Genomic DNA, 25,553 nt, shown 5'->3' with positions numbered 1-25,553 from the left:
TTTTTTTTTTAAGTGCCCTTTATAACTCTATATCACTTTCTTAGTTTAGGAGCATAAAAATATATTGTGTATTACTTGGTTTGCTCATAAAATTGTCATATTTGATATATTTAAAGATGTAAAGGCCTGGGGGAAAATAACAGAAAAATTCAGGGGAGAAACCAAGCAAGTCCTCTGAAACAATTGTTTTTTTCCTCTGGGTCTTTATAGTTCTACATTCAGATGTGCAGCCCATAATAATGAACACAGGCTTGGAATACACTCTGAGATTGCTCTAGGGTGACCAGAGCTCAAGATAATTGTAATTTTTAAAAATAGGTTTCACCGTTGTTTGGAACCATCTACAATTCAATTTACTTTATCGCACAAGCCATGAATAATGCTATGAAAGAAAATGGACAGGCTAGTGCTGCCAGCCTGGTTCAGCATTCCAGAAACATGCAGTTCTATGGATTCAACCAGTTGATAAGGACAGATTCAAATGGAAATGGAATTGCAGAATATGTAATCCTGGACACCAACTGGAAAGAATGGGAACTGTATAGCACTTACACTGTGGACATGGAAACGGAGCTGCTACGGTTCAGAGGGACCCCCATTCACTTCCCTGGTGGCAGGCCCCCTCAAGCAGATGCAAAATGCTGGTTTGCAGAAGGGAAGATCTGTCAAGGAGGTAAGGAATGGAAAATCACTGATAGTCAATTTGGCTCAGCTTGGGTTACCAGGGAACCTCTTTAAGTGAAGGCACATTTTAATATTGGAACACTCATAGAATCAGTCATTTGTATTCAGGTCAGATAAACATCTTGGCATTCCAGGTAGTCAATTTAAAATAATGAAGACAATGAGAGGTACTTTGTAGCCTCAAATAATCATGCACAATTTAAAAATCTCACCCCACCCCTCCCCCAACTCCTTTTCAAAGGATCGGCACTCCCAAAGAAGTTACTCTAATAGGAGGAAGGCCTGAGTCTTCTCCTTGGTCTGTTGTTGACTATGACCTGTGATTGTTTCCACTGCCAGAAAGATTATCTACCCTTTCCCTGATGCATCCAAATCCTGTCAGTCAGGTCCCTCCACAGAAATCCTATTTCTATACCCTCTCCTCTCTGAACTCTCATTGAACTAAAAGTCTGTATCTCACAGCTTAGCACAAAATTGCTTTTCAATTGTTTCTTGTGTATTGATTGTGTCTCCCCCTCCCAAACATACTGCTCCTGGAGGGCATAGCTAATAATTCTTAGCCTCTCCCACCACCCAATACAGTCAGCATCCAATAAATACTTGCACTTTGATTGACTGATGGAACTCCTCTAGCTTGAGGAAGAGTGGAAACTCCATCAAATCTCTGAGAGCCAGGGGGGAACTTTAGAAGGACCCATATTATTCCTATGTGAGTGTACACCACACTCTTCTAAAACCAAATGCATCTATTTGAAATGGGCTTCAATTTATCTTTTGCTTGAGCATGACACACCCAAATACCTTTTCATTAGCATCATCATCTAGTTCCTTCTGAAATCTTAGTAATCCTCCCAAATGTTTAGGTTTTCTAGAGGCAATTTACATCTCAATGAAACACTAATTATCAAAAACAGACTCACCCTTGAAGGACAAGTGCTATTACGTTTTTCATCTATAACTCACGAGGTCTATGGGCTCCCGTGAATTTAAAAGTTCTTTTATTTTATGAAGACAACATAATACTTACCCTTCACAGGTGAGATAACATATTTATTCTCAATAACTCTATTGCCATCCAACTTAAATTAAGGTACTCAAAGTTTTCCATTCGTGGACTTTTTCCTCCAAAGAAACACCCAGGTCAGGCTTAATTCATGTGATTTGTTATTGTCAGAGTGGTGAGTGGTTTTGCTTCAGAACAGTGAAATTGCTTTCTGTGTCCATGAAGTCAACAAGACATACTGTGCTGTAGAAAAATGGAATTAAGTTAGGTAAATGTGGTTTGATTTTAGAGTCACCAGAAAGCATGAGGAGTTGCTTCGTGGTGCCCTTTATTTACAGCCTTTCTGCGATAATGGCATTCTTCCTCTTGTTCTCTACAGACATCGACCCTGCCTTTGCCGTGATGGTCTGTCTCGCTTTGCTTATAGCCCTGTTGTCTATTAATGGACTTGCTTACTTTATAAGGTACATTTTTGTTCTTTTTGTATATGAAAGTACAAGACCATAATGGCTTTGGTAATATTTATTTCCTGGAAGTCATGTTTCAGTACAATTTCCTCATTACATGACCCACTGATTTTCCTTTTTTCCATGGTGATTTACCATCCCTATTGGCCCCATTTAGAGTGAAGTGTTTTCATGGTGCCAAGAATAACTTCCTCAGCTGTGTTGTCAGTGTTGTTGCCTGTGAGGAGATCTAATTCTCAACACTATTGTGAAATAAGAGAATTAGTATTTTAGAGCTGGTTTACTACCTAGCTGTGCTTCCTTTTCCACTGGCAGAGTCTCCTATACCCATCTCCTTCCCCCAAATGTATGGACAAATAGAAAACAGAATTGGGATGTTTTAACCAGCTCTAAGAATTGCTCAGACTTTGGCTAGAATCCAGGAGTTCAGAATAATGGTCCTAACTCCCAGGATCGTAGCAGAGATTCAATAAACCCAAGTAAGTAAAACACCTGGAATAATACCTCACTCATAGTGGATGCTCAGCAAGTGGTCAAGTCTCCCCTCCTTCCCAGGTGCATGGATTCTCCTGCTGATTGTTGGGAGCCCAGAATCCTCACCTTGCCACTCATGCCTTTTGCTCAGGGTGTCACATTCCAGGTTTGTACTGTCCTTCTTCCTTGGACAAAAGCTATCCTAGCAGATCATCAACACCATCATTATCAAGTCTTTGTCTTCCTCCCTGAGATCCCATGATAGGCAAGCAACTACTCTGATGAACTAATTCTGGATCAGGGGTAAATGGTTGAAGATGGCTTCATACATCACTCCTTTCTTATAACCTTCACATTTTAACAGATGAACCCTCCCCATATTAAGATGATTTTGGGAAAGTAAAAAATGAAATCAACCACAACTCTCCCATTTTACCCTTTCCATCCTACTAACCACACCTTTGTTATGTCTTTGCAAGAGTGGTCCTGACAAAAATATGACATGAATTTGGTAGGGAACAGAGTGGAGCTATTTTAGCAGGTTCCAAGAAAAAAAATGTCTAGAGTGTACTAAGAAGCTGTGGAAATTTGGGCAAGACACTAAATCTTTCTTGGCCAAAATTTTCTCATTTGTAAAATGAAGAAATTGGATTAAGTGATCTTTAAGAGCCCTTCCAGCTCTGATGTTCTAATGACTCTGTGAAATCCTGGACCGAAACTCTTAACAGGTGTTAACTCTTAGTGTTTAGTATGTTGGCACCACTGTGAAAAACCATTATTCAATCTCCTCATATTAGAAGCTCGATAAAACCATACAGAGTGGTATGTAGCTTTTGAATTGTTAAAACATATTTGATAAAGACATTAGTTCAAAGGAAGTTTTTCTTTTAATTTCTGTGACTGTGAAATATCCCTGCTCAGAACAGAAATTTAATGTATTGAATTTAGCTGCTGCCAAAGACTAAAGGATTGAATTAACATCCTTAGATGCTTAGTGAAAATAAATGCCATCCAATCTAAAAGCTCCTCTCTCTAGGGAGATTTGAAGAGTAATGGGCTCTGGTTACCTAATGCCAAAACATCCCATGGCAAGGTGGAAAATGGAGTCACTCAGTTGCTTATGTTACTTGTCAGTCAACCTCCCACCTTACCCTCCATGACTGGTCTCCCTGGTCTTTCCCATGGAATGAACTGGTTCTTTGGGCTTAGAATAATGAGCTCAATCTGCAATTCTTTGGAAGCAAGAAAAACAAGTCTAAAAACCATGAAGGGTGTTGTTTGGAGCTTGTGGGCTGAAGGGCCAAGAAGACTAGAGTGGAAAATGATTGGAGAGGGACATGATTGGAGAGGGACATGATTGGAGAGGAAAATGAGTTTGAGACAATTGGTACTTCAAGTGGTCACAGGAAACTCAGAGATGGGAGAGAGACACATCATTTGCCAGAGCCACTTGGTTGGTGGTTCTTCAGCTAACAAAGGACAAAAGATGCCCTCTCTTTGCTGCCTTCCTCCCTCTCTCTGCCCACCACGGCTGCAATCAGAAGAGCTGAGCGTCTGATGAGTTTCTGTAATAGATGGTGATTACTTGCAGGAGAGTGACTCTCTGTTCCTTCCCTTTCTGTGTGTTTTGATTGTTTAAGTTTTTTTCTTTTTTAGAAGGAAAGACATGCAAAGAACCCAACCACCCCAAAACAAAGCATTCTTTGAACTTCTCCTTTCTCCCTGCTCTGAACCAGATTGCCTCGCCTTTCTATAAAGCTCTCCAGTGCTTTGTAATACTAATGATGATAATGATAATAATGAGCTCTTCTACTTTCATGGTGCTTCATGCTTTTCAGAGCACTTTCACATACATTATCTCATTTGATTTTCAAAACAACTCTATAAAGCGGGTAATGCAGAACTATTATCCTGCTAGACAGATGAAGACACAGGGGCATGAAGAGGTTAAATTATTTATCTAAGGTCATCTGGCTTATTAATGACAGAATCTGCACTACACCCCAGGTCTGTGGACTGGGAGTCCAGTTCTCTTTCTACTGGAGTGTGCTCTGGAGCATGGTTATTTTTACAGGTGTGCCTGCCTTAAAACAATTCACTACACATATGAAATAGATAAGTTAGGGAGCGATGTTTTACTTTGCCAAAAGATTCATGTGCTCTACCCAAGAATTCACTACAGGGATCTTTTAATTTTCTCTGCAGGGTAGAAGCTCCCAGAGTGATAAGGGACATATTTGTTGGCAGGCAATTAGAAACACATTAATTGTTTGTTTACAAACCAGTGGAATTGCTGAGAAAAACCACGTTGCTGGTGCTTACAGCTACAGTGACATTGCAGAGTTCTTTAGAGCAACTTGACAAAGCATTTTGATTCAGTGGTTGTTTTCCCCACTCTGGAGCTAGCTTTAAAACATTCCACAGGGTGACCATTAAGGGGTTGCGGAAAAAGCGAAGCCAAACTGTTGCTGTCAGAGCCCCCAAGACAAAACAGAAGAAAACAACCACACAGACTAAATCCAAGGTACCCTCTGGGTCCTTGAGTTGCCAGGTCAGCTCAACTGAGATGACCTACCTGGATGTGTGGGTAAGGCATCATAAACTCTTATGTGTCTAGTAATTGATTTGTAGGAAATAATTACATTTGCTGCAAATTAATGGGCATGTTTGAAGAGAATCAGGTTTAAACTGTGTCTGTGTAATGCTCAGACAAGAGACCAGTTCAGTAAAAGAGAAAAAAAACCCAGTCAGCCCACTTGTTTGGAATCATGTAGACAAAGCAACCAACTGATTGCATTTTTCCACTTTTCAACCTGTTGCTTTGGCAACACATAGATGCAACTTTGCAAGACAAGTGGTCTTGTGGGCAGAAATCTGGGCCCACAGCCAGGGACCAAGGACTTGAGTGAGTCCCAGTGCTGCCTCAGGCTAGGGGATCTCACAATTTGCCTAATTTTGTTTTGTTTCTTTAATGTGTTTTTGCGTCTATAAAATGGAGATGAATGATTCTTGGATTGGGTATTATTAGGATATATACTATGGCATATGAGAAAGGGTATTGGGCTCTATACAAGTATTACGAGGTATTGTTTTGAATGTGCTCTTGATGAGGGATCACCATTTTATTAGTCTGACCTACCATCTCCATGCAGCATCCTCACCCTCCCCTTTTGATGCCTTTTCAATACCATTTTCGTTTCTCTCTTTCGCTCTTTGTAACTCCGCAAGTTGTGAGAAACAGGGTTGCAGTTTCTCTTTCCTGTGGGTAGTAAGGGAGAGATCTATGTGTGGTTATTCTCTCCATGATCTTGTATATTTCTAAAATTTCTATCATGGGACAAATTTATCCTGGGTTTTCAAAAAAATATTCAGCCCCCTCTGACCCTCTGATTTTATGCTTATTTCAGGCGTCGTATAAATAAAATCCAGTTGATTAAAGGACCCAACAGAATTCTACTGACTTTGGAGGATGTGACATTTATCAATCCCCACTTTGGCAGTAAGGTAAGGAGCATCCCTTTCTCTTGATGCACTAATGTGGTATCCACAAGCCACAAATGACTATGGAGCCCTGAACGTGTGGCTAGTCTGAATTGAGATGTGCTATAAGAGGATTTAGAAGAGTTAGTACAAAAACCTGTGAAATATCTCATTAAATGAAAAGCATATATTAATTACACATCAGAATGAAAATACTTTGGGATATATTGGGTTAAATAAAGCATATCATTAAAATTAATCTCACCCGTTTTGTTTTACTTTTTTTAAGTTTATTTTATTTATTATGAAAAACAGAGAAAATGTGAGTGGGGGAGGGGAAGAGAGAGAGGAGAGAGCGAGAATATTAAGCAGGCTCTGCACCATCAGCACTGAGCCTTACACAGGGCTCGAACCTACGAACCATGAGATCATGACCTGAGCTGAAGTTGGATGCTTAACCAATTGAGCCACCCAGGTGCCCCACGTTGCCATGTTTTTAAATGTGACTACTGGAAAGCTTAAAATTATATATGTGGCTCAGGTTACATTTCTACTGGATAGTGCTATCTTAGAACAGTTTTGTGGAAGTGATGCAGTGCACTTTGACCAATAGTGTAGTTTTGATTTCGTATAGCCCTTCTTTGTATATCTGAGCTCAACATTTGGTTGCTAGTTCCTCAAGGGCAGAGGTACATGTTTTCTTAATGTTCATCCATAGCACCCGACATATATGCTGATAGTATAATAGGTACTTGTAAAAGTCTGGTGAATGAATCAACTAGCAAAAGACAATGGAGAATCGTGGAGGGTTCTGTTATGTTCAGGATTGTGTTCTAACTAGCCCTCTTCACTGAATGTCCATTACTATGTTCTGGCCCTGGGCTAGGCTTTGTGAGAGATGGCATGTGGTCCCTGCCTTCAAAGAAATTACTGTTAAGTGAGAGACAAATTATACCTCACAAGAGAGTTGATAGCTGCCATATTGCACAAAAAGACACTAGAAATATGGCAAACTTCAGAGGAGACATATCAATGGATGAAGGTTGTTTTAGAGACCAGCTTTGGTGCTGGATCTTCAACAAGGATGGATAGGACTTGTCTAAGTCACAGGTCACAAATGGGTAACCAGTTTTGTTTGACCCTTATAGTCATAAACAATAGTAGCCAGTATCTTGATATTGTGGGATTAGGAATAAAAATCTGGATTTCTGGGTGTTTTTTAAATGCTTATTTATTTTTGAGAAGGGGGGTGGTAGGAGCAGAGAGAGAGGGAGAGCAGATCTGAAGCAGACTCCAGGCTCCAAGCTGTCAGCACAGAGCTGGATGCAGGACTTGAACTCACAAACCGTGAGATCATGATCTGAGCCGAAGTCAGACACTCAACTGACTGAGCCTCCGAGGCGCCCCTGGGTGGTTTTAAAGGTTGGAAGATATGTTAACCTTGGGTATCATTGTGACAATTAGCTGGAACTCAGTAGTAGTTGCCCTTTTTCTTTTCTTTTTTTTTTTTTTTAATTTTTTTTTCAACGTTTATTTATTTTTGGGACAGAGAGAGACAGAGCATGAACGGGGGAGGGGCAGAGAGAGAGGGAGACACAGAATCGGAAACAGGCTCCAGGCTCTGAGCCATCAGCCCAGAGCCCGACGTGGGGCTTGAACTCACGGACCGTGAGATTGTGACCTGGCTGAAGTCGGACGCTTAACCGACTGCGCCACCCAGGCGCCCCAATAGTTGCCCTTTTTCAATAGAAGACGTATCAGACATTAAATTGATAAGAACAGATACTACACTTGACCTTAGCCAAAAGGCCCAGTGACCTTTTTGGAAGAAGCATGCTCTCTGCAGCTTGTCACAGTTCCCATCACTGTCTATGATCTTCTACTCAGCCTATTTCATCAATTTATAGTTACCTTCCTGGCCCCTGTAGGCATCCTAGGCAGGGAAAACAGCATCAACCAAAGCTTGGAAAAAGAGAATGTGTAGGGAAGAATTTTGTGAACTATATCTAGTGATGGTAGAGTATGCCTCTTTGTGCCCAGTCTATGTGGCTAAAATGAAGACATTAGTTTTCTTAAATTCTAGTATTGTGGTAGCAGGATGTGAGGAGAGAATGTGAACACATCATATTGGCCCCATGTGCTATTTATTAACTTTAGCTAAACCAGTGTACCAGATAAGAGAATAATTATTTCTGTGACCAAACTGATCATTTGCCTAAATGTGACACTGAAGGGTGTGCTCTAACTAGTTGGCTGTGTAGCTGGGATCAGATGAAACATTCAGCTGTTTAGTTTAATTCTCAATTACAACCCTAACTCTTACTTTTTTAAATCATCCAATTTTTTTGTAAGGTTGATATCATGTTCCTGGAAATGTATTACTGAAAGCCAACATTATCACTGTGGCTGAAAGCTACATTCCATCCTCATGTCATAAAAATGCATTGATGTTAGTCTCTATTTTTGAAGCCACCAGAGGACCCTGGGACTCATGACACTCAAATTTGTCTGGATGTGCCATTCTCAATATGCCTTGTATGAAATTTCCCACCTTAATTAGAAAGGGTAGATGCCAAAAGTGCCAGTTGTGAAGCAATCCCAATAGATAGCTCCATACTAAGGAAACAAGTATTCAATTCTAAGACAAAATATTTTGTCCAGAAGTGGGGAATCAGTAATAAAAGCAGATGATGAGAAGTCATTGTTCAAATGTAGCCAATGTACCAAAGTTATGGTCAAAAGCAATAAACCTATTTTTAAAATTCCTCCTTCTTTGGTGGTATCCATGTCAGAATGACAGTTCATGTCAATTGCCTACATGTTTTGACTTTCAAGTGTTAGAACAACAAACACAAATCAATTTTGGGCTGAATTAGCCTCCTCTTTGTATAGGCCTTTCAGTAGTCCAGCAAAGTCTATAAAACCTCCACTTGTGCCTTCTCTCTTTCCTACTGAGACACAAACCATATTTGGGTTTCATGCCGATTCTCACAAAATCACCATAATTAACAGAATAGTACTACCTTCAGATGAACAAAATGCTTAAGTTTTAAAAATTTTGTTCATTATGATAGATCTTTTCTTTCTACTTGTGCATAAATTTTGATATAATGAGAGTAAAAAAACCCCACACCCAATCATCACCACTTTTCACCATATGAGTGAGAAAAATGAATAGCAACAGGGGTTGATAGCCTCATAGGGAATGCTTCTTCTTCTTTTTTTTAAGAGATTCTTTTTTAAAAAGTTTTATTTATTTACTTTGAGAGAGAAAAAGCACAAGTAGGGGAGGGCAGAGAGAGAGAGGGAGAAAGAAAGAATCTCAACAAGGTTCTGCACTGTCAGCACAGAGCCTGAGGAGGGGTTTGAACCCAGGAACCAAGAGATTATGACCTGAACTGAAGTCGGATGCTTGACTGACTGAGCCACCCAGGCACTCTGGGAATGCTTCTTTTATTTTACACTATTTTGGTCCAAGTGGAAAAGGATGGCATTATCCTAGAACACAGCTCTTGGCCTCCAGATCCCTTTTGGCATTTGGCTTGTATCAGAGTTTCTGGTGGGAAAAGGTAGGGGAAGCATACATTTTCCTTAATTGCTGTGTAGTCACAAACTTGCAGCTGGCTGTGTCTAATCAGTCACAAAGCCAAGCCAAGAATTCTATCCAAATGGAATGTCTGAAAGTGTAAACTCTTGGTGAATATAAAATTAATTCAGTCTAGAAAAATTGGCAGGTCAGTAGAAGTCAGGTCAGGAAAGGAAGTTTTTAGAAGAAAGTAAAGCTGAAGCCCAAATGTATGTGGATTTTGGCAGATACTCTTGCTTTCTCCTTTGCTCCTTCATGGAGAGGTCTACGTCTCAATATACAGATCTAGGTGCTCCTGCTGAGATATGAAAATAAAGAATGAAAGAGAAGTAGATTCCTCCCTGGCCTTGCTCTGTTGAGGAGAGTTCAGGTCTATGCAAGGGTTATGTGAAGAGTCAAGTTTTACATCTTGTCTAAATCGCAAGCTGTTGGGATTTCAACACATTAGGGGCTGGGTATAGTTTGCTATTACCTTGGACCTTTGTGATAGTCCCATCTTGATAGAACTAACTTAAACCAGGGCTAAATCAACCGGCGATCTTCAGTTAATCAAAGACCATTAGGAGCAGAGTATGTGAAAGTACTTAAGATTAATTTGTATTGGCAAGCAAGAGTGTTAGATGTGAAGCACGATGTGTTAGAAAAAAATACAAGATCAGGAATTATAACATCACATTCTTCTTCCAGTCCCTATATCCCTCACTAGGTCTCTGTTTCCTCGCAGAATGAGGGTATTAGAGTTGGAGGCGGTCACTAGCCTAGACAATACCAAATATAACTGCTATCTCTGAATTGCTGTCATTCTAAGGAAGGCACATTTGGACACATGGAGAAAAGGAGGAACCTGTTGATTTATTATTTCTTCATGTGAAGTAAGTCTGCTGGTTTAGGTGAGGACAAAGATGTTCAATTTTAAAGGTTAACACAGATTGCAGATAACTCTTCCTCATGTCATTCGACTGTGTACTTCCTAGTCCTCTCTTACCAGACTTATGTGGACAAGTTAACAAATCAAGGAATAATGAATCTGGTCTCTTTAGGCATCAGACTTATAAATCATGGGCAGATGATCTACTTACTCTCTACCATCTTATTGCCTTCTGGGATACCTTCTGCCATTAATCTTGCCTGTACAAAGAAGGATGCCATTAAAGATGGTATAGCAAAAAGAGCCAGGCCTGAGAGCCAGAAGGATGGGATTATGTCCTAGTTTTGCTACTGATTTTTTTTCAAAATGTGAGATGTTTATCTTCTTCTTATTTTTGTCTATAAAATGAGGGTCCCAGATTAAATTGTGTCTGCCACTCTTTCTTGTCCCCTAAATCTATGATTCTAATCCTCTCTAGGAGATGGAAGTGCCTGTAAACATTTACCTTTCTTTTGTGGTATATGGAGGTGAACATGGTAGCAATCCTAGCCAAAAAAAATTTGTGTGGGGGATAGGAAAAATTAATCTTATGTTTACAGAGTTCAACTCATATAGTTACTTTCTGAGGAATAAAAAAGAAAAGGAAATGCCAGATAAGCACAGTATCTATACCATAGCTTAATGTTTTGTCCTAAATCGTATAACCTTTTTTTCCTACTCCTTTCACAGAGAGGAAGTCGTGCCAGTGTAAGCTTCCAGGTCACCTCAGAAGTCCAAAGTGGGTGGTCCCCAAGGCTCTCCTTTTCTTCAGGGAGTCTAACTCCAGCTACCTATGAAAACTCCAACATAGCAATTTATGAGGTAGGATATCCAAGAGCTATCTAATCTGCTGCCTTCTTTGGTTTTAAAATGAGACAGTGATTTACGACTTAGTCTTTGGGTGAAAATATTGAGGCTTTTGGTAAGTCTTTCCAGTGTTTGGTTTGTTATCCACTTTTGGACTTGTTTGGCTTACATTTTGGACAACGATTTTCCTCAGCAACTAATCTAGTTACTTATATAGCTTCATCAATCTTTCAAGTCCATCTATTTACTGTGTGTGTGAAAAAATGGTGGATTTAAATACTTAACCATGTCACTCATTCTAGGAGATATGGGTGTAATAATAGAAGAAATGGCTTCCTCGGTCAATGGTTTGCAATGGAGTGTCTAGAAACATGTTTGTGTAGAGTAGAGTTTTGGGCAAACCCTACGCTTCAAATTCTAGTTGTTCTTCTGATGCCTGTCATCTTTGGCTATTACTGAAATCTTTTAAAAATCATTTATTGGGGTGCCTGGGTGGCGCAGTCGGTTAAGCGTCCGGCTTCAGCCAGGTCACAATCTCGCGGTCCGTGAGTTCGAGCCCCGCGTCAGGCTCTGGGCTGATGGCTCAGAGCCTGGAGCCTGTTTCCCATTCTGTGTCTCCCTCTCTCTCTGCCCCTCCCCCATTCATGCTCTGTCTCTCTCTGTCCCAAAAATAAATAAACGTTAAAAAAAATCATTTATTTATTTCTTTTTCTCAGCCTGTGCTGCCTTCTGGAGTAATGAGTTACCTTCTGCTGTGTGAAATGGAAATCTTTTTTGAAAATTTTCACTTAAGTTTCTGTCTTTCAAGCTTTAAGAGGCCACCCCTGACCCCTTGTTCTAAGATACTGGAATTTGGCAACCAGAACATATCTTGCATCAGTTGGAGAGATGAACTGTTTCTTCTCAGCAGGAAAGAGTTAAGCAGGGGGTAAAAGGGAAACTAGTCCCTCCTAAGTGATGCCTTCCCAGTGTGGTTTCCTTGTTTTGTTTGAAGATACTCCCAAAAGCAGCAAACACTTTCAACTTCAATAGTAATTACAAAGGAAGTCCAAAACAGGACAGAATTAGTTTTTAGATAGTCCAACATATTGAAATTTCCAAGTGAGTGCTCCCCTCCATTGGCTAAATAATTGACAGAGGCCTAAAACACCAAGATCGGCATGATGTATATTTGCTCAGTGTACCTGAGTACTTTGACTTAAATTTGTAGCAGGAATCCTCTGGATCTGGCCTTGAAGCTAATTTCAAGAGGAAATTTGCTTCAGATGTAAGCTTGCGGTATTATGGAATTGACGGCTCTACTCTCTCAAAGACCAAAACCAAGATAATTACATAGATTTAAAAAAAAATGTTTATTTATTTTGAGAGAGAAAAAGAGAGAGAGAAAGAGAAAGAGAGAGGCAGAGAGAGGGAGAGGGAGAATACCAAGTAGGCTCCGTGCTGTCAGTGCAGAGCCTGATGCCGGGCTCAATCTCATAAACCATGAGACCATGACCTGAGCCAAAATCAAGAGTCAGATGCCTAACTGACTGAGCCATCCAGGCACCCCTACATAGCTTTTGAATGTCAAATTCAGTGAGCTGATGGCTTTATGAAGATATTGACACCTGTAACATTCTGAAATAATGCTCAATAATCTAAAGTGGTATCTAGGTTTTTCATCTGTAAAATGAGGGATGGAACTAAATTCTTAATCTTGGCTACTCATTAGAATCTCCATGTGAAACTGAAAAATGTACCTGTGCCTAGGCTTCATCTTTAGTGACTCTGATTCTATGGGGTAAGCTCAGGCATTGGTATATTTTTCTTTCTTTCTAAAACTCTTTAATGTTTACTTTTGAGAGAGAGAGAGAGAGAGAGAGCACACAGGGGAGGGGCGGAGAGAAAGAGGGAAACACAGAATCCAAAGCAGGCTCCAGGCTCTGAGCTGTCAACACAAAGTCTTATGTGGGGCTTGAACTCACAAGCCATGAGATCATGACCTGAGCAGAAGTTGGAAGCTTAACCAACTGAGCCACCCAGGCACCTCTGGCATTGGTATATTTTTAAAGGTTCCCTGTGTGCAGCCAGGGCTGGGAATTGCTGGACTAAGAGATCTCTAAGGCCTCTTCTGGCTCAGATATGCTATGATTCCCTGATTCTGTAGAAGAATTTATGTGTTGAATTGTGGTATGTTTTATTTAGTGGAGATGGAAGGTTACAGTGTAGAATTGAGAAGGGAAAAAATAAACCTCTGGAGGTAACTGGCCTTTAAGAATCTGTCAGATATTTCCCCATTTCGGAAAGAGGCAGAAAGTTGAGTTAGTTCCCATAAATGACTGTTGGTCGGTCAGATCATGAGTATTTCTGAACTGTATAGGCCAAAGGGGGCCTTTATCTGCACAAAAGGAGGTTGTTAGTGAGAATAATACCACACCATGCAGTCAAGATTAGGCTGATGGCAGGGTGCGAAGGAAGACAGCGGAAGCTGGAAAACTGCCTGGCAAAGGCTGAAGAGGACTCTGGGAGGGAGTGTAAGTTAATTGAATCAACAGATCAAACAAAGCGGTTCAGTGTGTCTTCTGAAACGGTCCTCTATTAGGAGTATTTTAAAGAAGATTCGTTATCTAGTTTCTATTTAAAATAAATCAGGTTTTCAAAAGAATTGTTATTGGAAGATCTGCACGTTCCAGATAACGTGCCTGGAGTAGCAGACAACTAATACTAGCAAAGGGCAGCCTTCTCTAGGATGTGCCATAACATTGTGCAACACTGACACAAATTTGCACTTGGATTACGCACAGAGATGCACAATCTTAGGAACTGCACCATAAAATCAGCCCTTATTTCATAGATCCTCTTTGAGATAAGAGAGGAAAGCCAGATGAGCAGCCTGCTGGGGAGAGAGAATGTGAATTGCAGATACAGTGGGAACATGTCATGATCCGCTCTAATAGCCCCCACAGCGTAGGGGAGAGGGGTGAGACAGGCATTAATGCAACCCTGATACACTAGGTGAGAACCTATTGAACTTATCCTCCCCCTTCATCTCCAACTCCTTCTGCCTCTCAGCCTCTCCCTGTGTTTTCCTCCTTGTCTCATTTCTGTCTCTCCACTGCACACCCTCCCCATGCATCTTCCTTTCCCAGAGCCTCTTTTCTTCTATTTTCCCACCTTATTTTAAAAGTTTATTCATTTTGAGAAAGAGAGAGAGAGATCAGAGGAAAGCAGAGACAGACAGAGAGAGAGAGAGAGAGAGAGAGAGAGAGAGAATCCCAAGCAGGCTCCACACTGTTAGCACAGAGCCCAACTCGGGGCTTGAATCCACAAACCGTGAGGTCATGACTTGAGCCTAAATCAAGAGCTGGATGCTTAACCAACTGAGCCACCCAGGAGGCCTTCCCACTTTCTTCTATATCGCTTATACCTCTCTCTCCCACCCCCCTCTCCTTTCCACCAACCATCTCTCTCATCACAGAATTGTCCAGCTCTTTCAATAAGAAAACTGGGGCTCAGGCTGATTAAGTGGCTGCCCTAAGGTCACCCCTGAGTTTGAGGCAGAGCCAGGTCTAGGACCTCATTCTCTTTTTTAACTTTTTTCTTTATTAACATTTATTCATTTTTGAGAGATGGAGAGAGAGCACGAGCAGGGGAGGGGCAGAGAGAGAGGGAGACACAGAATCTGATACAGGTTCCAGGCTCCAGGTGTCAGCATAAAGCCCGATGCGGGGCTCAAACCCATGAACTATGAGATCATGACCTGAGCTGAAGTCAGGTGCTTAACCGACTGAGCCACACAGGTGTCCCAGGACCTTGTTCTCTTGACTGTTAGTTAATGCTCCATGGCCTTAGTGCAAAACTGATGGACTTTAAATTACTTCTAAAAACTTTAGTGGGTAGAGTTTGATGTTTCTTCTTCTTAATTAAAAAGTGAATGATGAATGAACTATTTTATCATTCTTTCTCTTAAAACAAAAACAAAACAAAACAAATAGTGTATGTGTGGTGAAGATAAAACCTGCCCATTTTCTTCCATTTCCTCATTATTCATGAAGTAGGGCACACAGAGTCTCAATAAAAATTTGCTTATAAAGTTTGTGAGAATTATTTAAATCTTAAAACAAACACACACAAATCCCCCAAACCAAAGAAAGCCCATGAGACAAAAGAGCAATCAAGTGGAAAGTGGAAGACCTTGGTCCTGTTACTACCTAGCCTTCTGACCTTGAGCAAGTCATTTAATCTCTTTGAACTTTAGTTTCTTTATCAAAATATGGATGGATTAGAATAGGGATATCCAAGACCCTTTCCAGCTCTCAAATTTGGTGATTTGGCTGGGAAAAAAGCTCTACTTAACTCTCTCTAAAAGCTAATAAGTCAGAGAGAAGGCTAACCCATGTCTATAATATGGCTGACTCCAGGAAGAATGTATCAGGTACTGGGTTTTGGCAGAGTCTCAGTACTGATGTTCAGGTTGTGCACTGAACAAGGGCACCATGTCTAAGAGGGTGCTATTCACATTATAGATGTATACTAAGTTATATGAGAGTGGTGAAGGAATGGGCAAAGAGGCCCTGGTCTCCTAGCCTAGCTCTGGAACGAGGTGGGTGGGGGGTGGGAACTTCTTATACCTACATTTATACTAGCACACTTGACTATGAACATACGTAATCACTGGTAAACATATGTGCACCTGATTATATGCTATCTTGACTATTCCCTAGGAGTTTCTTGAGGTCATTCCTGTCTCCTGCCCAATAGCTTTGGAAGTCCAATTTCAGCTTCTCACCTCCACCCTTACAGCTTGACTCCAAACCTGACAAAGAGGCTCTGGGGCTTGGTGGTATGCAGAGTATCCATGCTGCTAGTGGAATGTGTTCCCTGGTATCTGGAGAATGTATGAGTAAACAAGAGTGTGGCACGTGCATGTATGTATACAGCCAGGGCTCCTGCCCAACATCACAGGGCTTCCACAGGCTGTAAAAGAATATTCTCACATATCTATTTTTTTAGTTGAGGGAAAGCACCCTTTCTTTCTTTCTTTCTTTCTTTCTTTCTTTTTTTTTACTGTTTATCTTTATTTTTGAGAGAGAAAGAGAGACAGAGCGTGAGTGGGGGAGAGGCAGAGAGAGAGGGAGACAGAATCCGAAGCAGACTCTGAGCTAAGCAGGCTCCAGGTTCAGAGCTGTCCGTACAGAGCCTGATGTGGGACTCGAACCAATGAACCGTGAGATCATGACCTGAGCCAAAGTCAGACACTTAACTGACTGAGTCACCCAGGTGCCCCGAAAGCACCCTTTCTAATTAGCACAAAGGTGCAATAACAACTAATAGTGACCATGGCCCAAGTAATATAGTTCCAAAGATGGTGGGAAGCTTTATTGTCCACTGGTATATCCTACACATTTGCTGACTTTGTGAATTCCCAATTAGAATTTTTTTCTTTCAGCTTAAACTTTGGCTTTGATCCTTCTAAAGGGCAAAGTCCTCTGAAGGCTACAACTTAGAGCTCATGTATGGCCCTCATGACTTCTATGATTAAATAAGTAAGTATGGTGGTGCTGAGTGGCTCAGTCAGTTAGGCATCCGACTTCGGCTCAGGTCATGATCTCAGGGTTTGTGAGTTTGAGCCCTGTGTCGGGCTCTGCACTGGTGGTGCAGAGCCTGCTTGAGATTCTCTCTCTCTGCCTTTCCCCTGCTTGTGCACTCTCTTTCTCTCTCTCAAAATAAATAAATAAACTTTAAGTGTGGGGTGGAGCTTGAGAATTGGCCTTTCTAACCGGTTTCCAGGTGATCACGAGGCAGCTGGTCTGGGGCCGCACTCACGGAATTTCTGAGCAAGAGTCTAGGAAGGCTGCCTTTCGTGCTCGACCATTCTGCCACAGACAGACACTGATCCTGGACTGCCTTGCTAGACTCTGTGGGTGCTGAGCCTGGCTGGCACAGTTTTGCCCAGTGGCTGAAGGCCTCTAGTTAAAGGGTTTCAAGCTCCTTGGCTAAAAGATGCCCTATAACACAAAGTGCGGGTGAGTAACTCAGATGCCTGCAGCTCCCATTATTAGCCTTTGCCTCTGGCAGGTCTCCAGATGCAGTACCACAGCTGGATATATTCCTTAATAAGAGAGTGGTTACACTCTCTTATTCTTGGAATTTGACTGCACAGAGCTCTCTGCTTTATTATCTCTACTCGATGACAAATTGGTGCAGCCTGAAATGGAATCTCCAGGCTATAGGTAATAGATGTGAAAGCCCTTCGAAGAGTAAAGAGTGCTGTGCAAATGTAAGGCATTATTATTATTATGGAGAAAAAGAGATCTATATTTGTATTGCTTTTTCAAAAAAATTTGGGTCGGACAGAAACTAAATAGGGCTTGATGACTGATGAATCCTTGAGGCTATGCACGTAGAGGAAAGTTATCTATCAGGCCCTGGTGTTAAAGTGAAGACAATAAGATAATTGTTGGTTTTTGACTTGACCGCAGCCTTAGCAATAGCTGCTTTGTGGTTCAAAAGTCAAAAGGACTTCTGGAAGAGTCTAGATTACTCCTATTACCACGGTGGTACATGTGTGCATCCAGATAAGAAATGTTTAAGATACATTTAAGCCAACTGGTTTATGATTGAAGCATGAGAGTTCCCCCAAAATGGCCTGTCCCATGAGAGAAAAATGGATCAAGGTAAATGCAGACAACATTCGCTGCATTCTGTCTCCTGCCCTACATCTCCCAACACAGATGCCTCGAGGCAGTAAGAATCACAACCATCACCATTAATCGCAGAGAACCTGGTGCTACATCACTTAGCTATGAATAAAGGAAATGACCTAGCGCTTCCTGCAGTTATTGAAGGGAGGCATTGTGGAGAGAGGTATCATTGCTTTTCTGGGGTCTGCATACCTGCAGTGGTTTCCCTGTCTTTAGTTAGTTGGAGCTTACATTTAACTTCTCCGCATGGCCTCATTTTTACCTCAAACACAGAGTGTCCGTGTGGTGGAGGGTAATGGGGGAGGAACAAAGCATGTTTGAGTTGATGGTCAGATTAAAAACCCTGTGTATGGAAGAGCCTTTGCTCTGAAGGTGTTGGCAACTAAGTCTTATCACCCCCTCTTCCTTTTCTTTCCAGGGTGATTGGGTGTGGCTGAAGAAGTTCCCCTCTGGAGGTTTTGGAGACATTAAGTCCATCAAAGCACGTGCAAGTAATATGTTTGAAATGGTATGAGAAACCCTCATTTACCTACTCAAACCAATCCTTTTTCCAGAGCAATGAACACCAGCTGTTAGGAAGTCCCCTTAACAAATCAGTGCAAGGAAACTGCAGGATTGCTATTGGGTTGATATGACTGGGTGATGCTGTGAAGGAAGAATGTATGGGCTCTGAAGTCAAAGGGACATGAAGGATTCAATTCTCAGCTCTACCAGTTCAGAGCTGTTTTAACTTGGGCAAGTCACCTACATTCCCTGGGCCTTACTTTCCTTGTTTGTAGAAAAAAAAAAAAAAAAAAAATATATATATATATATATATATATATATATATATATAAATGTTTACTTCCCAAGGGTTGGCATGAGGATTAAAAGGGAGAATACACATAAAGAATCTTGCACATTTCCTGACATATAGCTTCTTTGTAAGATAGTAGCTATTATGATTAAGTAGACAACCCACAATTATTCAAAATCTTCAGTTGCCAGGCCTGGAAAAGTCATTTTGTGATTATTTCTTGCATAAGAAAAATGATTTGCCCAGTCCCACTAATTATGTTTAAAGAGTCCTTAGATAGTTTGTTTAAGGAAGCAGTGTGTAGCTATGTCAGGGGTGATGATGATTCCTCCCAAACATTTTTTAAAAATTTATTTGAGAGAGAGAGAGAGAGAGAGAGAGAGGAGGAGGAGGGAAAGAGAGAGACAGAAAGAGAGAGAATCTGAAGCAGGCTCTGTACTCAGCATGGAGCTCAACTTGGGGCTTGATCTCATGACCCTGGGATCATGATCTGAGCCAAAATCAAGAGTCCAATGCTCAACCAACTGAGCCACCCAGGCACCCCAGCTCCTCCCAAACCATTTAAAATCTTGGCACGTCCTTGAACTGTGAGTCCATAAAGATTTACAGAGACTGTTTCTGGTTCCTTCAGACTCATGAGAGTGGGAGTTTTAGAAAGTAATGATAGATTTCTTCACATTTATGAAGCAGGCAAGTTCAAATCAATCCAAGAGGTATGAATGATACACATCCAGAATACTATACAAGTGAAAAAACAAAGAAAATGGAGAAATAGAAGATATGTGGCCCATGGTAGATGGAATGAACCCCAGGGGTCAGATGAGATGTTATGGTTTGGTATTTCTCTTACATGTGGTTTTGATGTCTGGAGCTGAAGGTAAAATAATGAGAGATAAATCTAGAAGGGGGACCAAAGTCAGGCTAGAATAGGAAATTCCACACTCATTTGATGATCCAGGATGCTAAATAAAGAGCTACATTCAAAGTCTGGAGCCAAACAGGGCCAAACTTGGGGGAGCTGATTAACTAGAAGTATGGAAAGAAAACAATAGGTATTGGCCCAAGGTACAGTGTGTCTGTGATTTTTGGGTAATTTTTACTTTTTTTTTTTTAATTTTTTTCAACGTTTATTTATTTTTGGGACAGAGAGAGACAGAGCATGAACGGGGGAGGGGCAGAGAGAGAGGGAGACACAGAATCGGAAACAGGCTCCAGGCTCTGAGCCATCAGCCCAGAGCCCGACGCGGGGCTCGAACTCACGGACCGCGAGATCGTGACCTGGCTGAAGTCGGACGCTTAACCGACTGTGCCACCCAGGCGCCCCAATTTTTACTTTTGATATAATTTCAAATCTACAGAAAAGGTGCAAGAATAATTAAAGGAATTCCTGTATACCCTATCCAGATTAAGCAAGTGTTTACATTTTGCCCAATTGTTTTTCATTCTCTACTTATAAATTTATGTATTATTTTTTCTGAATCATTTGAGAGTAAGGTGTAGACATCTGCCCTTCTACTTGTAAATATATCAGTGTGTATTTCCTTAAAAAAGGCATTCTTGTACATAACTATGGTATAATTATCAAAATTAGAAAATTGAATATTGATACAATAATGTTATGTAACTAGTATCCATATTTTAATTTTATCAATGGTCATAAATACATTATAGCTAATTTTTCCCAGACCAGTTTCCAATCCAGGTTCACATATTGTGGTTAGTTGTCATGCCTCTTTAGTTGCCTTTTATCTGGAACAGTTTCTCAGCCTTTCTCTGTTTTTGTCTACACCTTGATATTTTTTATTCTATTTTTATTAAATTTTTTTTAATGTTTATTTATTTTTGACAGAGAGAGAGAGAGACAGAGCATTAGTGGGGGATGGGCCAAGAGAGAGGGAGACACAGAATCTGAAGCAGGCTCCAAGCTCTGAGCTGTCAGCACAGAGCCCAATGTGGGGCTCGAACTCACAGATCGTGAGATCATGACCTGGGCCAAAGTCAGATGCTCAACTGACTGAGCCACCCAGGCTCCTGATATTTTTTATTAAAAAAAAAAAAAAAAAAAATATATATATATATATATATATTTATTTATTTCATTTTATTTATTTTTGAGAGAGAGCACACGAGTGACTGAAGGGGAGAGAGAAAGGGAGACAGAGAGAATCCCACGAGGTTCAGAGACAGAGGGAGAGAGAGAGAGTACAGAGCCCATAATGGGGCTCAAGCTCACCCATTGCAGGGCTCAACCTCCTAAACTGTGAGATGATGACCTGAGCCAAAGTTGGATGCTTAACCTACTGAGCCACCCAGGTGCCCCTTCACCTTGATATTTTTGAAGACTTCAGGTCAGTTATTTGATAGGTGGTCCCTCAATTTGGGTTTATCCCGTGTTCCTCATGGTTTGATTTAGCTTATGCATCTTCAACCAAAAGACTACAGAAGTGATGCATTGTCCTTTTCAAAGTGCTTTTTATTAGGAGGCACACAATATCAGTTGTCCCATTATTGGTGATGTTAATTTTGATTACTTAGTTTAGGTGGTTTCAAAATCTACTAGATTTCTCCACTATAGAGTTACTGGGTTTTTTCCCCACTGTAATTCATACATAATCTGTAAACAGATACTTTAAGTTTGTGTAAATATCTTGTTTTTCTTCAAACTTTTGCCCACTAGTTTCCTATGTTCTTTTTATGTTTATTGGTTGGTATTGTATTATAAGAAAGAGCCTTACCTTCTCTACCATTTATTTATTTATTCGTAGATTTATATCAGTGTGCATGTATGGGTTTTAATTGTATTCCTATCTATGTATCATTTATCTAAAACCATGAGTTCATATTTATACTTTTAATTATTATTGAATGCCACAGAGTTTATTTTGTCCTTTCCCCTTTCCTTATTGTAACTCTGTTCTTTAATGAGAAAACTGGTTCCTATTATTCTCATGACGTCTTTTTATGTGTGCCCTTACTGACTTGTGTGGCCATGTCAGGTACAGATAGCAACTCAGTTCTAGGGAGAAGGCCACAGTTTTCCAGAATTTACCATGTGAGAGGCCCTAATTCCTTTCTAGTGCTTCTATGGGGCAGGAGGCAGATCTGACTGTGCTATCACTATGCATCCAACACTGCCTTGACTACTTATGTGCCTTCATGATCTTAAAATTTTGGGACTGGATACCAGGAACCAGACTTGAAAGCAGATCTTGGGGAGCCAGCTATAGAAAAGAGTCGTGTACAATGAGACAGATGTTCTTGAAAGACAAACAGCTGGAGTCAGAAGGCCAAAGGACTGATGACTTTCAACACCTTTTAGGGCCCTGATTTCTGCAGAAGTATATGTAGAAAAATCAGGCCATGTCTCCCAGGCTCATGTTCTTCCCCATTGGCATATTCTCTGTACCATCTAATACCCTGGCTACTTAGTAATCTCTCTCTGTCTCTCTCTCTTTAAAAAATAAATAAATAAAACTTTAAAAAAGTTTAAAAACATTTCTTTTTTCTCTAGAAATTTCCTTTGTGTTCTTCAGTATATTTGTGCCACCCCCCCCCCCAAAGAGGGACCCAGTGTTCCAGGTATTTTTCCTATCTTACATTAATTTTGCTTATTCTGTAACCTCATAGAAGTAGTATCATACAACATACCAACTGATATTAATCAACGTTATTGTGTGTGTATAAATAGCTTGTTCCTCTCATTGATGAGTAGTATTCAATTGTATGATTATAGCACAATTTAATTATGCATTTTCCTATTGGTGGGCATTTTGGCAGATTCCAATTCTGACTATTGTGAATGTAGCTGCTATAAATATGCTTTATGCACGTCTCTCTTTTATTTTACAAGTCTTTTTATGGACACATTTTAATTTCTCTTGGTTAAACACCTAGGAGTGGAATTTCTATGTTAACGTATAGTGTACAGTTAAGTTTATAAGACACTATCAAACCTTTTCCCATTTTGATTTCCTGCATGCAAGTTGTAAGAGTTCCCTTTGCTCTACATCATCAGCAATATTTGTTACTGTCAGTCTTCATAGTTTTAGCCATTCTACTGGATTTATAGGGGTATCTCAATGTTGTTTTTTAAGTTTTATTTTATTAAGTAATCTCTATGCGGAAGGTAGGGCTATAAGCTCATGACCCTGAGATCAAGAGTCAACATGTTCTACCAACTGAGCCAGCCAGGTGCCCCCTCATTGTTTTGTTTTTTAATATTTATTTTTAATTATGATAAAAACATAACACAGTGTACCATTTCTAAGTATATAGTTCAGTAGTGTTAAGTATGTTTACATTACTTTGCAACAGATTATCACAACTTTTTCACCTCACAAATCTGAAACTCTGTATCCATTAAACAACTCCCCTTACCCACTCCCTCCTTGTAACTCCTTGTAACCACTATTCTATTTTCTGTCTCTGTGAATTTAGCTATCTCATGTAAGTGGAATCATACAGCCTTTGTCTTTTTGTGGCCAGCTTATTTCACATAGTATCATTGTGTTTTTAAAATATATTTTTTATTCAGGTTTAATTAGATGTTTTACTCAATGATTTTTGACAGTTGCATATATCTGTGCAACCACTCCCCAAAACAAAATGTAGAGTGTCCATCATCCTAGAAAGTTTCCTTGTTTCCCTTGTCAGTCATTGCTCCTACCCCTACTCAACCTAGTGGTTGTCAGAAAAGGCAACCACTTTTCTGATTTCTATCATCATAAATTAGTATTTTTTTCTGTTCTTTGATTTCATATAAATAGGATAATACAGCACGTACTATTATGTGCCTGGTTTTTCTCTCTCAACATAGTGGCTTTTAAGATTAATTCATGTTTTTGAAGGTAATAGTAGTTCATTTTCTAAAATTGCTGAGTAGTATTTCATTTTATAAATGTATCACAGTTTATCATTCTCCTGTTGATGAACATTTGGCTACTTTCTAGTTTTTTTGGTGTAATGTATAAGGCAACTATACTCTTTTTAATTGTGAAAAAACGCAAAAGTACCATTTTAACTTTTTTTATGATGAATCAACTTTAGTTTCAGTTTCAGGTATAGAATTTAGTGATTCATCACTTACATAAAACACCCAGTGCTCATTACAAGTGCCTCCTTAACTATTTTTAAATACACAGTTCAGGCCTGTTAAGTATATTTTCACATTGTTGTTAAATAGATCTCCAGAACTTTTTAATCTTGCAAATCTGAAACTCTGTATTCATTAAGCAACAACTCTCTTTTTCCCCTCCCCCCAAATCCTGCTGACCACCATTCTGTTTTCTGTTTCTGTGAATCTGACTACTCTAGAAACCTTATATAAGAGGAATCACATAGCATTTGTCTTTTTGTGACTGGTTTATTCCATGCAGCATAATGTCTTCGAGATTCATCATTGTGGTAATATGTGACTGGATTTCCTTCCTTCTTAGGGCTGAATAATACACCATTGTATGTTATTCACTCATTTCTTGGTGGACACTTTGGTTGGCTCCCCTTCTTGGCTACTGTGAATAGTGCTGCTCTGAATATGGGTGTGCAAATATCTCTCTGACACCCTGCTTTCAATTCTTTGGATATATACCCAGAAGTAGGATTACTGATTCATATAGCAGCTCTATTTTTAATTGTTTGAGGAATCTTCATACAATTTTCCATAGTGGTTGCACCATTTAGTTACAATCCTATCAATAGTACACAAGGCTTCCAATTTCTCCATTGCCTTGCCAATGCTTGTTATTTTCTGTTTTTTGTTTTTTGGGTTTTTTTTTTTTTGCTTTTTTTTTAATAGTAGCCACCCTAGTGGGCCTGACATGATATATCATTGTTGTTTTGATTTCTGCTTCTCTGATGATTAGTGATATTGAACATCTTTTAATAGGCAACTATAAATATTTTATAAGTATTTTTGTTAACATATGTTTTCACTCCTCTTGGGTAAATACTTAAGAATGGACTAACTGAGGGGCACCTGGCTGAGTCTGTAGAGCATGTGACTCTTGATCTCAGGGTTGTGAGTGTGAGCCCTATGTTGGGGGTAGAGATCACTTATGAAAATAAAATCTTAAAAAAATAGACTAGATGAGTTGTACAGCAGAGACAAATGTAACTTTATATGAAACATCCAAACAGTTCTTCTAATTAATTGGTTATAATATTTTACACTCCTTGCAGAAGCATATGGATGTTCCATTTGCTCTAAATTCTCAGCAGCACCTGTCTTTGATATTTGCCTTTCTGGTGTGTGTGAAGTGGTATCTTATTGTGGTTTTAATTTGCATTTTGTTGGTGGCTAAAGTTGTGAAACACCTTTTCATATGTTTATAATTTATTTGTGTATCTTCTTTTGTGAATTGCCCATTCAACTTTTTGCCATTTAATACAAAATTGCTGGGTTTTTTTTTTTTTTTTTGGTCTTTTAATTTTTGATTCAGAGACATTCTTCATGTATCCTAGATATAAACCTTTGGTCAGATATATGTTTTACACTATTTTTTCTAAGTCTGTGGCTTATTTGTTTTCTTAGTGGCATTTCTTGATGAGCAAAATTTTCAATTTTGAAGAAGTTCAGTTTATTATTTTATTTTATTGCCCAGAAATCCTTGCCTATTCCAAGAGTCTAGATTTAGGACGATGACCCATCTTGAATTACTTTTTTGTGTA

At 39.9% G+C, this 25,553-nt stretch overlaps 1 protein-coding gene and 1 pseudogene across 1 annotated transcript in view; one reads left to right on the top strand and one right to left on the bottom strand.

Annotated features, from left to right (window-relative positions):
* GUCY2F (guanylate cyclase 2F, retinal) overlaps positions 1-25,553 on the top strand; it is a 104,406-nt gene that overhangs the window by 35,479 nt on the left and 43,374 nt on the right. The window contains exons 4-8 of the mRNA XM_043569732.1: positions 319-673; positions 2,067-2,151; positions 6,036-6,132; positions 11,292-11,423; positions 18,510-18,599. Of these exons, the coding sequence (XP_043425667.1) occupies positions 319-673; positions 2,067-2,151; positions 6,036-6,132; positions 11,292-11,423; positions 18,510-18,599 (759 nt within the window). The remainder of the gene's footprint in view (positions 1-318; positions 674-2,066; positions 2,152-6,035; positions 6,133-11,291; positions 11,424-18,509; positions 18,600-25,553) is intronic.
* On the bottom strand, positions 7,836-7,930 carry LOC122478159 (annotated as a pseudogene).

The sequence above is a fragment of the Prionailurus bengalensis genome, chromosome X, assembly GCF_016509475.1.
Source record: "Prionailurus bengalensis isolate Pbe53 chromosome X, Fcat_Pben_1.1_paternal_pri, whole genome shotgun sequence".
Lineage (NCBI taxonomy): Eukaryota > Metazoa > Chordata > Mammalia > Carnivora > Felidae > Prionailurus > Prionailurus bengalensis.
This window is presented reverse-complemented; position numbering and strand designations above follow the sequence as displayed.